The sequence below is a fragment of the Phocoena phocoena genome, chromosome 14 (genome assembly GCF_963924675.1).
Source record: "Phocoena phocoena chromosome 14, mPhoPho1.1, whole genome shotgun sequence".
NCBI classification, from domain to species: domain Eukaryota; kingdom Metazoa; phylum Chordata; class Mammalia; order Artiodactyla; family Phocoenidae; genus Phocoena; species Phocoena phocoena.
The window spans coordinates 360973-377200 of NC_089232.1; the positions used below are offsets into that span (position 1 = coordinate 360973).

General features: G+C 42.4%; 1 protein-coding gene across 1 annotated transcript in view; it reads left to right on the plus strand.

Moving 5' to 3' along the window:
• SEPTIN10 (septin 10) overlaps positions 1–16228 on the plus strand; it is a 52882-nt gene that overhangs the window by 16542 nt on the left and 20112 nt on the right. The window contains exons 2-5 of the mRNA XM_065891389.1: positions 3171–3239; positions 7293–7413; positions 7828–8023; positions 15013–15199. Coding sequence (XP_065747461.1) covers positions 3171–3239; positions 7293–7413; positions 7828–8023; positions 15013–15199 — 573 coding nt within the window. The remainder of the gene's footprint in view (positions 1–3170; positions 3240–7292; positions 7414–7827; positions 8024–15012; positions 15200–16228) is intronic.

Genomic DNA, 16228 nt, shown 5'->3' on the forward strand with positions numbered 1-16228 from the left:
GTATTTAAAATAAAAGCTACTGACTGTCATCAAAAATGTAGATAGTGATTTTGTTAGTTTCCCTGGTGCCTTGGAATGAGATTTGATTGCCTATTATGAGCTTGTGTTTTCTCTGAGATAAGTTCTTAAGATCAAGGGCCGTGTCTTTTCCTCCTGAGACCCAGTTCCCAGCATAGGATTTACTAAGAAGCTAGTCAGTAGTGGAGCAGACTGGAATTCCACTTCCAGATTTTTTTTTAATTTAGTGTTTGCCACTAGAGGGACTGGATCAACTCTTGTCCCTTTGTTATTTTACCTTCAATAATGTCTTGTTAATTTATTAAAAACTGTTTTCATTCTAAAATGTGTTTTGGAAATTTGACTAGTCAGGTAGTACCAGTGGAAAATACTAAAAATAACTATTTATAATACTTTTATGTGACTCATTTTTACTTCCCGATCAAAATATTTATCCACAGAGATTTTAAGTAAGCTTTTTGGCTGGTGTTCAGAAACACAGGAAATGAATAAACAAAAGTGGATATTTGATATGAACTTACATAAATGACAGAAACGTAACCTTGGTTGTATTAGTCAAAGTTTAAAGTTTAATCATAAAGGAGTACAAACCCTATCTCATTTTTTCTAAGCAAATTTTACACATCAATGAAACTGCTTCCTAAGCAGCATTTCACAAAAATTTTGATATGCTCTCCATTATATTAAAACCCCAAAACTACTTTCTTAGTGTAGTTTTATAAAGATTAATTTTCATTAGAGTTCTGTAGTTGATGAAGTTCAGTTAGACGTGGCGGCACCCGCTCCCATCCCGACGGCAGCGGATGGCCGCGCGAAGGCTCTGTTCGCTTTCCCTCTGGGCCTGCGCGGGGCCCTGAGCCAGAGCTTCGGGGGCGCCTGGGTCCCGACAGCAGGTCCCAGCCCAGGCGGACACTCCAGGCCTCAGCCCACAACTCGTCTGCCCCTGCTCGGCTTCTCGCCTCTTCGTAACTTCGCCAGAGACGATGAGCGTTGTGTTTCCAGCAAACTTTCCCTCACGGTTGACTTTATCCAGATAAGAAAACCGGCCTCCCTTCCGGGGCTCAGGGGTCCTCCCACCTTATGCCGCCTTGCCTGATGCTTGGCCGTCTCTTGGCCCAGCGCAGTGTCACTGTCTTTCCTCTTTGTGTGCGTAGCCGTGACCACTGCTCTCTTTTCCCTCTGCTCTCACTCTTCTGTGCTGGCTCAGAGTGGGGATGTGCTCTCTGGCTCGTGTGACACACTGTGATGGGCTAGGGGGAGTCAGGGAGCTGTGTGTGTACAGTTAAAACCACACTAGGCCAGTTCTGGTGGGCTTCGTATCATTACGTGCTTTTCACTTTTTAAATAGTAAAAACACAGCCAGTGCTTGTGTGTTCATCCCGAGCCTTGGCTGTGCTCTTATACGGGGCCTCTTCCCACTGGCCAGAGCCACCTGTCGCCACAGTGCGCTCAGTTAGTTGGCTGCTCAGGGTTTGGACTTGCTACGTGTCCTGTTAAGTCCCAGGGTCAGTCTTCAAAAGCTTACATTACCCAGGAAGTACCAGAGGAAGGGGGTCGTTAGCGTTGTGTAGAACGCAGTCCCGACGTGCCCCGTGTGTCTGTTGGTGTTGCGTTCACAGCCCAGCGTGGGGGGAGGGGCGGTTCGAGGCGCCAGACACGCCCCTCCCTTGCTGCAGGGTCCAGTCCCCCGTCCCATGTGTGGGCAAAGCTGTTCACTGCAGCGTAGTTCACTGTATTTAAAGACAGTGCATCCGCATGTTGTGTAGTTTACAGAACAGAGTGCTGTCCTGTAGAGGGAGTGAGGCAGCTCACATTCTGCGGAAACAGTCTGCACCAGAGAGGTTTTTTTTTTTTAAGAGGGAGTGTTCTTTCTTTCTTTCTTTCTTTCTTTATTTATTAAACAGAGTCACAGATTTATTTATTTTTGGCTACATTGGGTCTTCATTGCTGTGCGCAGGCTTTCTCTAGTTGTGGGACAGAGGCTTCTCACTGTGGTGGCTTCTCTTGTTGCGGAGCACGAGCTCTAGGCCCGTGGGCTCAGTAGTTGTGGCTCGCAGGCTATAGAGTGCAGGCTCAGTAGTTGTGGTGCACGGGCTTCTCATCGCAGTGGCTTTTCTTGTTGCGGAGCACAGGCTCTAGGCACGCGGGCTTCAGTAGTTGTGGCTCGTGGGCTTAGCATGCTCTGCGACATGTGGGATCTTCCTGGACCAGGGCTTGGACCCGTGTCCCCTGCATTGGCTGGCGGATTCTTAACCACTGCGCCACCAGGGAAGTCCCCCCACCATAGATTAAGTGGAAAGGAAACACCCGCTGCAGAGCATGGGTTATGTGCCATGTCTGTGAGCCAAAGAGACTGCACGTTCCCACCACGCGCATCCTCTACCCTCAGGAGGTGGCCTCTGGGGAGAGCACTGCTGAGGTTGCAGGGAATCAGGGGAGGAAGGGAACCCACTTATTCTGCTCTGTGTTCTCATTGGCACCGTTTGTGTTTTTTCTTACTACATCCATGTTCCTGTTACTTTTTAAAAAGGCCACGTTTCCTCCTTGCCTTGCACTGCCCTCCAGAGTAGGGCGGCAGTGCCCTTGAGGCGGTTGCTCGGAAATTAAATTCCCACAGCTTCTCTGGTACTGTGTTCCCCACTCCCTGCATACAGGTGACTGAGTACTTAGTCTACACTTGGTACAGTAGGACGAACACCAGCTTTGCAGTCAGAGTAGACCTGTGCCTACAGCTTACTGGCTTGTACGGTTTAGGGTGAGTTACTTAACCTTTCAGAATCCTAATTTTCTTGTGCAGGCTGTGGAGTGGTAATGTGTGTAGCTCAGATCTGTCCTGAGGATCAAATGAGAGCATGTACTCTGTGAGCTGGCATGGTGATAGGCATGTGGTAGGGGTTCTATACATGATAATTTTTACATTTTTGTGTGTGTGGGTGTAAGTGCAATAATGTGTATCATGTGTTGACTATCACATATTACTTACCTGTGCAGATATCCTTCCAGCAAGAAAACCACAGTTTTAAACATGAGTCACTTGTGTAGATTACAAGTCAAAGCTTGGTGATAATGACAATATTGGAATTCCTTTTTAATGTAAGTACATTACTTAGATATAGGGTTTTTTGGAGTAATATCTGTGTTTTCTTTTTCAGCTCTTTCAGTCTCACATGGCAACAAAAACAGCTCATATGTCCTCACAAGTATTTGACAATGAAGAGAAAGTGAGTATATCTTTTAAGTAGACCCACCTTGTACTCTGGATGCCTCTGTGGTTTCAGAATAACTACTGAGAGACCTGAAAGACTTTTGTTGCTACTTACCTTGAATATGAATTAACCGTTATGTTGATCCAAGTTAAAAATCAGTGACGAACTGCATCCCTGTCGACTGTCCACAGCGTCTCTACCCTGCCTGACGTTAAGCAGATGCAGGTTCCAGCTCTGCCACGGCCGGCAGGGGGAGCCTGACACTGCTGTAGCTGGCGTCCTCACAGACCTTGATGATGACAGGGTGGGACGCCACGGGACGGCCCTGTCAGAGCCTTCCTGAGTGCGAGGTCAGACCTTAGTGCTTCTGAGGGCTTTCTGAGTGCCTGCACAGGAGGGATGTGTTTGGGTAATTTGTATTAAAAGTTATATTTAGAAAGAGGGAGTAAATTTAATTTGGTGAATGAGGTGAGTTGTCAGTGTTTTAAAAGAGAAAACAGTAACCATGAGCACGGGTCACGAGATCCCTTTCCTTTAGCTCCATGCTCCAGCAGCCTCTGCCTCCCAACGCGTGCTGAGGTCCCCCCAGTTCTGATACTTGGTCATCTGGCCACCGAGCTGCCATCATTTTATCTCTGTTCTCTCATTGGTAGTTGCAGTCTGTTCCATCTTTATTTTATCACCTCGCAGGCTTTGAATTACTCTTAATCTGTCTTCTAACACGTCGCTTTGCTGAAACTACTGTAATTGTTTAGTGAGTGATGCACTGAGTGCTCACTGCTCAGTCCTCATCCTCTCCAGCCCCTCTTCTTCATTAAATGATGCTGACCACTCCCACATTTTTGAAAAGATTCTTTTATTTCCATGACATTAAAATCACATGCTTTAGAACCAGGAGGGATTCTATAGGCCATTTAGTTCAACTTTTGTGCTTCCAATAGAAACTCTAACAAATACTGTTCTAATCCTCTTGAACGCTCTCACGGCCAGCTGGGAAGCATAGTGTGTTTCTTCATTCTCTCTTCTTTTTAAATCACAGAGATAACAGGCTTACCTGGTAAAAGGGACTCGAAGGGCACAACTCGTTCATGGACTAGTTTTCTGTTGCTCTGTAACAAATGGCACGGACTGAGCTGCTTAAAACAGCAGCTGTTGATTAGCGCCCAGCCTGCGGGTCGGGAGCGCCAGGCTGGCTCCCCTGGCTTCTCCACCCAGGCCTCACGTGCAGGAGGTCGGCTGCTGGTTCCCAGCTGGGACCGCACCCCACCCCCCTCCCGACCCTTCCAGGTTGTCAGCAGAGTTCCATTCTTTGCTGGCCGGTTGCTGCCAGCTTCTGGAGATCATTCTTAGGTCCTTGCGACCCATACAGCAAGGAGAACTGGAAAGGCAGGGCCCCTTCATGCTTCAAATCCCTTCCACTCGGAAGTCCTCTGTCCCTTTTAATGGTCCACCCTGGATAATCTCCCTTTCTAAGGTTAACTGATTTGGGACCGTAATGACATCTGTCAAACCCCTTCACCGCAGCACCTAGATTAGCGTTTGAATAACCAGAAGGTGTGGGTACACCAGTGCCAGCAGTCTTGGGGTCCTCGTGGGAACTCTCTCACCATATACAGTGACAAGCTCGTCTTTCTCACCTACACCTCCAGGTCCACTCCCAACAGTCTGTCACTACCCTTTGAGACATCTTCATCCATGTTCATATATATATATGAGAATATATGAAAAGATTTTTTCTTTCTGAAACTGAAATCACAGTGAATAAATCACTGTTTAGATACTTAGCATTTGAGATTTCTCCACGTGTGGAATGTGTCAGTCGTTCAGGATTCCTTCGTGTGGATTCACTACAACTTGTTTATCCATTTGCCAGTTGTTGGGCCTTTGCTTGTTTCTTGCCACTTCTGACTGTTTGGAGGAAAGCTGCTACGACCATCCGTGCGTCAGTCCTTGTGTGGATGGGTGCTCTATCTTGGGTGCTGGCAAGCGGGGTCTTTTGGCTGTGTGGTTACGTGTACTTAACTTTATAAGAAACCGCTGCCTGCCTTCCAGAGCGGCTGTGCCATTTTGCATGTGCAGCAGCGAACTTATCAGAGTTCCCGTTTTTGTTCATCATCTCCAACGCTTGATGTTATCAGCCTTTTACATTTTTGCCATTTTAGTGGCTGTTCAGGGGTATCTCATTGTAGTTGTGCTTCACATTTTCCTGATAACTGTTAATAATGTTGCACACTCTTTCATGTGCTCATCGGCTGTTTTGTTATCTTTTTTGTGAAGTGTCTGTTCAAGTGTTTTACCCATTTTTTTTAAAGTGGGTTGTCTTGTTATTGAATCTTACAAAATTCTTTATGTATTCTGAATACAAGTGCTTTGTCATATATATACTATTTTCTCCCAGTCTGTGACTTGCATATTCCTTGATAACTCTTAAGTTTTTAATTTTGATTAAGTAGACAAATAGGTAAATAATAGATTGTCACAATACCACACTCCTTGGTGATTGTAGCCTCAGATTAGGTACTGTAAGTCCTTCAGCTTGTTCTTTTGTACAGTCATTCTAGCTGTTCTAAGTCTTCTGCCTTCCCATATGAATTTTACCATCAGCAGTTGGTTACTGTATCGACAGCATATATTTGGGTCTTGCTCTTTTATCCAGTCTGACAATTTCCTTTTAATTGAAATGTTTAGACCTACACTGTCTAGTATGGTGGCCACTAGCCACACGTGGCTATTTAAATTTAAATTAGTTAAAATTAAATAAAATTTAAAAGTTCCTTCCTCGGTTGCATGCGTCACGTGCAGGTGCTCAGTGACTGCACGTGGCTGGTGGCTCCAGTTGGCAGCTCAGCATTGTCATGGAAGGTCCTGTCCTGTTGGACAGCTGGCTTAGGCCACTTCTGTTTAATTATAGACGCAGCTGGTTTAAGTCTACCAACTGGCCATGTGTGTTCTTTTTTTTTACGTTTTTTTTTTTTTGAATTTTATTTTATTTTTTTTATACAGCAGGTTCTTATTAGTTATCCATTTAATACATATTAGTGTATACATGTCAATCCCAACCTCCCAGTTCATCCCACCACCACTTCCCCCCTTGGTGTCCATACATTTGTGGCCATGTGTTTTCCATTTGTCCCATTTGTTCTTTCATTTTCTTTTCTTTTCCTGCCTCCTTCTGGATTAATGGAGTATTTTTATGATTGCTTACTAGCTAACCCTCTTTGGTCTTTTATTTTTTTAAACAGTAATTGATGTGGGCTTTAACTTATCACTCACTGCCTTCAGTGTTGCAGCACTTCCTGTATAGTGTAGAAACCTTACGACAGTGTAACTCCATTCCCCTTCCCATCTTTTGTGCTGTCACAGTCATGCATCCTGCATCTCCATGTATCATAAATCCTGTAATACACTGTTATTGCTTTAAGCAGTCAATCTATATTTTCAAGAAATTAAAACTAGCAAAAAATTCTCTTACGTTTACCCATATTTTTACCTTTCTGACAGTCTTCATCCTTTTTGTAGATCTGAGTTTCCACCTGTTGTCATTTTCCTTTCTCTTGGAGAACTTTTAGCATTTCTGGCCGGGCCATTTCGTAAATGTCATTTGTACATTTAGCAGATGTAGCTGTCTTCATTTGCCTTCACCTGTGAGGGGTGTTTTCATTGGATACAGAACTCGGGGCTGTCACTTCTTCTTTGGCGCTTTACTGGTGCTGTTCTGTCGTCTTTTGGTGCGCGTCTTATGTTTTACTTGTCTGTAATACGCCTTCCCATCCCTGGTTGCTTGTAAAGTTTTCTTCATCCAACAGTATTTTCCTGTTTTGGAAAATCAAATATTTTTATGTCATAAGTAGTGCTGGACTCTCATCATAGGAAGATAATAAGAAATATGTGTTTTGAGGGTCTGGACACAGGTTTCTCACAAACTTAACCGGTTGTATCTTGGGGGAGGTATAATGATCAAAAAGTCTTTAATTTTTTTCTGATAAATGATGTTTATCTCTAATGTGCCTATATCCTGTTTTAGTAAGACTTTAAAAAATTGTTGCCGTTGTTTTTGTTTCCTTTCAGCAAAAAAAAGAAAACACTCGTTCTTTAGCCATGTCTGGCCATGTTGGTTTTGAGAGTCTGCCTGATCAGCTGGTCAGCAGATCAATTCAGCAAGGCTTCTGCTTCAATATTCTCTGCGTGGGTAAGTGCCAAGCCCCCAGATTCTTCCTTCCTGGTCCTGTGCTCGCTTCCTTCTCGTCATGAGCAGCATGGTGCCCACATTAGCAACTTAAGATCATGATTACAGATTTTTTTCCAGTTATTTAAATTCTATCGGTTTTGGTTTTCTTAGCTCTACTGCTTTAAACTTTTTGTTTGTTCTTTAAACATTTCAGTGCTTTCTTCAGAGTTCTGAGTAACTTAGCACACGTGATTCGTTTTTATGCTCTGCTGGTGACTCAGTGGACCAGCCTTAGCATGTATTTATTTCAGGGACAATCCAGCCTTTGAAGTATCTGAAATATTTGGGATCCATGAAACCATTGTAAGAGTTTACTGTTCTGTTTTTCTTCATCCATCCTGTGCACCTGTGAAGATGTACCTGCATTTCTTTCAGGGGAGACTGGAATTGGAAAATCAACGCTGATTGACACACTATTTAATACGAATTTTGAAGACCATGAATCCTCACATTTTTACCCACATGTTAGACTTAAAGCACAGACATATGAACTCCAGGAAAGTAACGTTCGATTGAAATTGACCATCGTGAATACAGTGGGATTTGGTGACCAAATAAACAAAGAAGAGAGGTACACGCTTTCCTCTTGTAATAAATAGGTTTTTCTTATTTCAGGATATCTGCCTTCTTGCCCTATGTGCTGTGATTTGATTTTCAACTGTGGAAACCCATGCCTTTCCTCCCAGACTTAAATTTTTTAAATAATTAAGCAATATTTTATTATTGTTAACAAACTGACATTTTTCTATCCAGTTGTCTAATTTCTTTAGAGTAATTTGAATCACATTTTTAAAATGTGTGTTTCAGCAAAAATAGTTTTAGTTATTTCCTGATATGACAATTTGGTGTTTATTAAGTGATTTTAACTAATTTTCAGGCAAGACTTGTCTTGTTGAGAAAAAAAAACAAAACAACAAGGCATATATGGCAAATATATAATCGCCAAATCCATGGTGCATGAATTGTTTTGTGAAATTCTAACTAAATTAGCCAGGTACATTATTAAGCATCGCAGGAAAGGTTTGATAATGAAATTTTAATTTGTATTTTATATTAGGTCACTATTTTTGTCATTATTTCTAAGGTATTATAATTATTCTTTTAATTAATTTATTTATTTATTTTTATTATTTTGGGGTGGGGGTGCTGTGACCGGTCTTAGTTGAGGTACGCAGGCTCTTTGTTGTGGCGTGCGAGGTTTCTCTCTCTAGTTGTGGTGCATGGGCTCCAGAGCACGTGAGCTCTGTAGTTTGCAGCACGCGGGCTCTCTCGTTGAGGTGCACGGGCTCAGTAGTGTGGTGCGCAGGCTTAGCTGCTCTGCAGCCTGTGGGATCTTAGTTCCCAACCAGGGATCGAACCCACCTCCCCTGCATTGGCAGGCAGACTTTACCATTGGACCAGCAGGGAGGCCCCTCCTATGGTATTATAAAGATTGATTATAGATTCTATATGAAATTTAAACTATAAAAGGAGGAAATAGACTGGGGCAAAGCAATGACTTTTTGTTCTTTCTCCTTTTTGAAAGTTATATATTTTCATTATTAGAGGTAGTTTCCTAGGTCCTAAATGTTTGCTTTAGAGGGAAAATATGTTGCATCATTGACTGTCTTTATGTGTTAGCCTGTTCGGAACACTTGCGTGTTCTACTTTAGATTTCAGGAAACAGTTTTGTGGGCTTTCTGGAGGAAGCAGGTCGGTGGAGGAGGCAAAGGCCTTTTCTGTATAGAAATCACTTACATTTATTCTTAGATATTTGGTAGCTTTGATGATCTTGTAAATGGCATCTTTTACAAATATTTCATTTTCTATTTGGTGTATGGAAATATAATTGATCTTGCATATAGCCACTTCTGTGAATTCTCTGATTAATTCCAATAACTCGTCTCTAAATTTGTTTAGGTTTTCTATGTATGTAATCTGCAAATAATGGCATATTCCTCCTTTCTAATTCTTTTGTTTCTTCTTTTTAAATAAGTTTTATTGCTGTATAATTTTTTAAAAATTTATTTGTTTTTTATTTTTGGCTGCGTTGGGTCTTCGTTGCTGCGCGCGGGCTTTCTCTAGCTGCAGCGAGCGGGGGCCACTCTTCGTTGTGGTGCGTGGGCTTCTCATTGCGGTAGCTTCTCTTGCTGCGGAGCACGGGCTCTAGAGTGCAGACTCAGTAGTTGTGGCTCACGGGCTCCAGAGCGCAGGCTTAGTAGTTGTGGCGCACGGGCTTAGTTGCTCTGCAGCATGTGGGATCTTCCCAGATCAGGGATTGAACCCGTGTCCCCTGCGTTGGCAGGCGGATTCTTAACCATTGCACCACCAAGGAAGCCCTATTGCTGTATAATTTACATAGAATAATACAATGCGTTGTTTGCTTAAGCGTACAATTTAGTTACTTTTGACAAACATGTAGTTCCTACCCACCACCACCACCACGACAGTTATAGGAAATGTCCACAGCCTTGAGTCCCCTCACGTGCCCTGCAGCCCACTTCTTCCCCAGGGGCTCCCCCGGGGCAGTGCCTTCTCCTGGGGTGGGTGCTGTGGCTTCTTCCCGGCGCCCTCTGGTGAAGTCTCGGTACTTTGGCCTCCCTGAGCGCCTGTCTCTCCTCCGTCCTCAGTGGGTCTGCCAGGCTTTGTGCCCTCTTTTGTGCTGGGCCCCAGAAACTTGTCTGCAGGCAGTGGGGCTGGGAGGCTGTAGACTCCCCTCATTCATCTCCCAGTGATCAGCATTTTTACTGCCTGTTGTCCTGTGTCTGAAACCCCCTTTCCATATATTTTGTCCGGGCGGGGGTGGGGGCGGGGGTGGGGTGTGGATCCAGTTGCTGCTCCTCCAGCATGGCTGAAGACAGTGGTCTTTATTTCCTTTCTCACATTTTAATACCTGACTGCACTCGGACTGGCAGTACTCCACTAGAGTCAGTGGAGATAGTGGGCATCTTTGCCTTGCCCTGACTCCAAAGGGAAAGCTCACTTTTTGCCCTGAATTATGCTGCTTTCTTTTTTTCAGTTAGAATAAGGAAGTTACTTTATATTATTAGTAAGAGTTGTTTTTTTAAAATCATGAATACATATTATTATCAGGTATTTTTTGGATTCTGTGGAAAAGATTGTAATTTTTCTCCTTTAATCTTTAATAAGATGAATTACAGTAACTGACTTTTTATTGGTAAATTAACCTGGCAGTCTTGGATACCATTTGGTGTTCTTTTTATATTGTGCTGTATCTGATTTTTTTTTTTCCTTTTAGTATTTTTGCATGTTATGTCTATAAGTGAGGTTTTCAACCAGTATCTTATACTATCCTTTTTTTTTTTTTTTTTTTAAATAAATGTTATGTTAGCCTTCTAAAATGGGTTTGGGGAGTTTTTCACTCTGTTTTTTGGAAAAATTTGTGTAAGATTAGAGTTATTCTTCCCTGGAATGATTGGTGGAACTTGCCAGTAAAACCATCTGGGCCTGGAGTTTTCTGAGAAGATTTTGAGTTACTAATTTTCGTTAATGATTATAGGACAATTTGGAGTTGTTTTTTGAGACAGCTTTGAAAAGTTACAATTTTCCAGGAATCTGTTTCATCCAAATTCCCAAATATATTTACTTAAAGATGTTGATAATATTCTTCTAATATATTTTCATTGTCTTCATCATCTGTAATGACATCTACACCTCCTTTCCTGGTACTGGTTATTTGTGCTTGTTTCTCTTCTCCTTGGTCAGCCTTGGCAAAGTGTGGTAAGTTTACTTGGTCTTTTCAAATTTTGGCTTTGTCGATCCTATCAATTTTATACTTACTGTTTTTCCTATTTTATGAATTTCTGCTCTTATATCTGTAATTACTTTTCTTTGGATTTTGATCTAATTTGCTCTGATTTCTCACTGATTCTCAGCCTTACGTATTTAAGATTATAAATTACCCTCTAAGTATGGCTTTACCCATACGTACCCTCTAAGTGTGGCTGCATCCCACAAATTTTGATATGTAGTATTGATATTTCCAATTTCAATTAACTTTTTCTTTTCTTTTATCCTGAAGAATAGATGCTTTTATCCCTAGGTAGCGACCTCTTCCTCTTGTGAGGCTTCTGTGTTGTCAGACGTCACTTCCTTGTGGAGGCGTGCTCTTTCCTTCACTCCAGCCTTTGGGTGCTCGTGTGCTTTAGGTGTGCTTCTGATCAAGCATATCGTTTTCTTTTTTAAAATCCACTGTGACAATATTTACTTTTAATTGTGTGCTTAGTCCATTCACAGGTAATATATTTACTGATATTTTAGGTTTAAATTTACCATCTTATTTTGAGTTTTCTGTTTGTCGCGAGTTTCACGTTTCTTTTTCCTTTCTTGCTTGATTTCTATTCTTGTAGCTGTTACCCTAGAAATTACAAACATAATCTCTAACCTAATCAAGGTTTGAGGTTAATTAATATTTGTACTTGTCCTCGATGATACAAATAGACAATAAAATGGAATTTTGAACAGTTAAACTGTTAACCGCCCCCCCACCCCTCCAACTTACCCTGTCATGTTTTCTCTCTCTTTTTCCTAACCACCCAAGACATTATTATTATCATTTTATATAGCCAGTATTTACTACCCTCTTAACCAAAATTTTCTGTTTTACTCTCATACTTGAAATTTTAGTTGGGTATACAATTCTGGGTGGGCATTTATTTTCTTTCCTCCCACTGAAGATACCATTCCACTGTCTCCTGGCTTCTGTTTTTACTGCTGAGAAGGCAGCTGTGAGTCTGTCTTCCCCTTAAGAGTATCCTCCTTATTTTCCTCCAGTGCTTTTAATATCTTTGTTTTTGTTGTTCTCCAGTTTTACCGTGATATATCTAGGTTTTATTTATTTATAATTTATCCTGATTGTGATATGTTTGACTTCTTGAGTCTGAACAGTATCATCAGTTCTTTTAAAAAATCTGAGACATCATCTCTTCAGATGCTGTTTCTGCCCCTTCTGAAACGGTGTTAAAATGTATGTTAGACCTTCTCGTTATGTCTTCTGTGTTTATTAATCTCTCTTCCATAGTTGTATCTTTTTTTTTTCTTCTCTCTATTGTTTTCTGGATAATTAGTTCGGATTTATCCTCCAGTGTACTGATTCTCTCTTTAGCTGTGTCCAATATGCTTTTAAACTAATCCATGAGTTTTTCATTCTGGTTATTACAGTTTTCAAATCTATACATTCTGTGTGGTTCATATTCATATCTGTAGGACCACTTTTTGTTACTTTACTATTCCCAGCACGTATATTCAAGTTCACCTTTATTTCTATTTCTTTTGTCTCTATTTTGTAACTATATCTTATAATTCCAGTACATTGCAATTTTGCAGTTATTGTACTGATGTTTGTTTTTTCCTTTGGTTCTTATTCATTGTGCCTTTTCTCCCCTATATGCTTGGTTGTTTTTTTATTGGAGTTCTCATGGTCTTTGAAAAGTTATTTGCGGAGATACTCGGAACAGATTTGGATTTGCTTACCTTAGGTCCCTCTGGGTGTTAATACTCAGGATCCTAGTTTCGTGGCTTGAGGTTCTCAGAATCAGAGGCCATGTGTGAACCCGGGCCGTGGATTCCTGTGAGGGCTGACCCCGTGGCCACAAGTTCTTGAGGGTGGTTCTCCCTCTCCGTTTATTTTCCCAACTTCATTTAGTGCCAGGGCAACCTTCCCTCACATCCTTGGGGAGGGGGGAGGAACTGCGGGTTTACTTCTAGCTCATTCCCGCACTGAAGGCGTAGATCTGAGGACCTCAGCGTAGTGTGGGGAGGCAGTCTCCTGTGTGGACCTGGACTTTATACTTTCTTCCTTCTTGTCCCGCAAATCCTTCGGGAGCAAAGCCGAAGAACCACATTGACAAACTGGCCTCAGGATGAAACTAGCACTGATGCTTTTAGTGCAGGGGCTGGTACACCTTTTCTGTAAAGGCCAGAGAAGTAAATATCTCAAGCTTTGCAGAACCTACGGCCTCTGTCCAAACTACTCTGCTTGTAGCGAAAAAGCAGCCTCAGACTATGAATAACAAAGGAACGTGGCTGGATTTGGCCCATTTACCAAGCCCGCTCTGGTCCTCTGCTCACCTCCCTGTTTCTACTCTCTTCAGTTTTGAGGTGGTTACTTCCTTACCCTTTATGAGTACTTTGAAAAAGGAGGTGGTTTTTGTATTTTAAGCCAGTGTCTTTCATTTCATTGAAGATTGAACCTGCAAGGTACTGGAAACGGAAGCCTAGCGGAAAATACTGTGGAAGAATTTCTAATGTTATTTATTTAACAAAAAATGTTTATGGTTTTCATTTATGACAGGCATTATGCAAAGCATTCAGATAGAGGAGTGTTTATGGCTATTTATAATTGATCTATTTTAAGTCATTAATAGAAGCTTCTTTGGAAATTTTATGTTAAATATGTACTTACAGATTAATTTTTACTGTTTTATTATTTTGGGGATGGCATCACGTTGGGTCGCATTTAGACCCGTTTCCCAAGGATGGTGTCCCCGATAGTACATCTGATGTGGTGAAGGTGTGCTGTTGTTGTGTGGAGAGCACAGAGGCGTAAGTCCCATCTCCGTCCCCAGCTGCGTGCTGTGTGCCTGTGGACAACAGGGGTTCTATGGGTTTGAAAGAAGGAGGTGCTGATCCTCGAGGACTGGCAGGGCCAGGCGTTGCGCTGAATGCACATTTATTAGTACTGCAGCGGCACAGTTACTGAGGCTCTGTTTAGGGGCTACAGGGATAAGTGTAGAGGTGTCCAGGGAATTTGACGACAGAGGATCCGTTTGCTGCCTTTTTCACTTGGAAGCCCAGATTTGCCTGATGAGCATAGTTACGCATAGAAAGTTGAGGCTCACAGGCGGTGATTTAGCATACCACAATGAAGTGGACCGTTCACAAACTATTGTCTGCAGTGCACCGCGCTGTGAGCTGCGCCCTGAAGGGTGAACAGCCTGGAACAGCTGTGGGGGCACACGCGCCAGGCAGGAGGGGGGTCCAGGCAAGGACTCGCGTGTCGGCTGCGACGGGCTTTCTCTTGCTTGTAAGTAAATACGGTCATGCCTGCGTCACCAGTTAGGCGCTTCCACGTGGGTGTGCCCTTCCTCCTTACTACGTTAATGCTTTCTACGCCTCACGATCCGATTTCAGAAGCAGGGAGTCATGGAATTTGACTTAAGTATCTTGTAAGTTGTTGATACTCGTGCCTCCTCTCAGCAGAATAATATGCCATGTCCAGTTTGGTTGCAATTAGACACCTACCCTCCTTCAGCAGCCTGGCAAGTGTGGGAAGCCGTGCCAGAAGGGCTCCAGCGTGTGAATGAGTGTGAGAGGGAATTAGTGTACGTTCAGTGTTGTTCCTATAAAATGGTTTAAAGCACAGGTTGTTCTGATGGTTTCAAAGTACTGCCTTTGTACCTGCACGTTTGCACATTGTTTTATTACTTAAGTTATCTGTTTAGCATAGATAGCAACTGTTCACTGGTGAAAATACAGACCTCAAACTTTAGATTTATGCATATACCTTATTAAGGTATCATGAATATATTGTATTAAATATTTAAATAATTGTTTTTTCAGCTACCAACCAATTGTTGACTACATCGACGCTCAGTTTGAGGCCTATCTCCAAGAAGAGCTGAAAATCAAACGCTCCCTCTTTAACTACCACGACTCTCGCATCCACGTGTGCCTCTACTTCATCTCCCCGACAGGCCACTCTCTGAAGACACTGGATCTCTTGACCATGAAAAGCCTGGACAGCAAGGTGGGTTTGGAAAAGGACCAACCATCGTGCTTCAGTTCATTTTAATAGTTCCAAGTTCATTCACTTGGAACTATGAAAGTACCTTTATGATATATACATATGTCATAACTCTTATTCTGTGCATTTTAAAAACATTTGATAATTTTCAATTTTAGGATATTTTCCAGACAAATTCAGTTTGGGAGATGAGATGCAAAGAAAAAGCATTAACATAAAATTTTAGTCCTTTTTTAGTGATTAAATTGCATGCCAGAATATGGGTATTCATTTTCACGTAACTATAGAATTTATTTGACACTAACTTTACTGTATGACATATTAAGTGAGAAGCAGCTCACTGATGAAGATCAAGGTCTAAAGTCTCACCACATATTACAGTAAATTACATTTTTATTTCAACTGTATCCAGAAAACCTATTTTTGAATTTCTGAGCCAATGAGCTATGTATAAATTCAGGGAGCTGTAAAATATAGTATCTACAAATTAACTCACTTCAGATTTTTTTTATTTCTTTAAAAGATAGTTAAAGACTACTGTCTTATACTAAAAAAGTCTCCAGGGTTCTCCTGTGACCTCTGATGGTGTGAGGGATGCAGCTCCGTTACCTGGCTGAGCATTTCGTGAGCTAGGACTGGGAAAGCAAGGACATCTGGCCACTGCTGCTTTCTGTACGGAAGTCGGTGTGGAAGGCACGCGGGCCAGCGGGTGCAGCGTCGGTGCAGAGATGGGCTGGCTTCTGACCAGTACCACAATCCCCAGGCTGTGACGGGCCTGGAGGAAGCTGATGTGAGAGTCTGTTCACCTGATCGGATGTTCTGACCATTTAGCCGGTTGTTTTCATAGTTGAGTCTGATACAGGAAACCCATCTTATTCAAGGGACATAAACGCAAGAGTGCACAGCTCTGTCTCAGGCTGCGCTTGTCTGGTGGCGGCAGAGGTGCCTGCAGTACTCGCTCTGCCACCTAATCGCCCCTTGTTCCTGGCGGGTTTCTACCCTCCGAGCGTCCGTCTCCCTGCCTCTCAAACC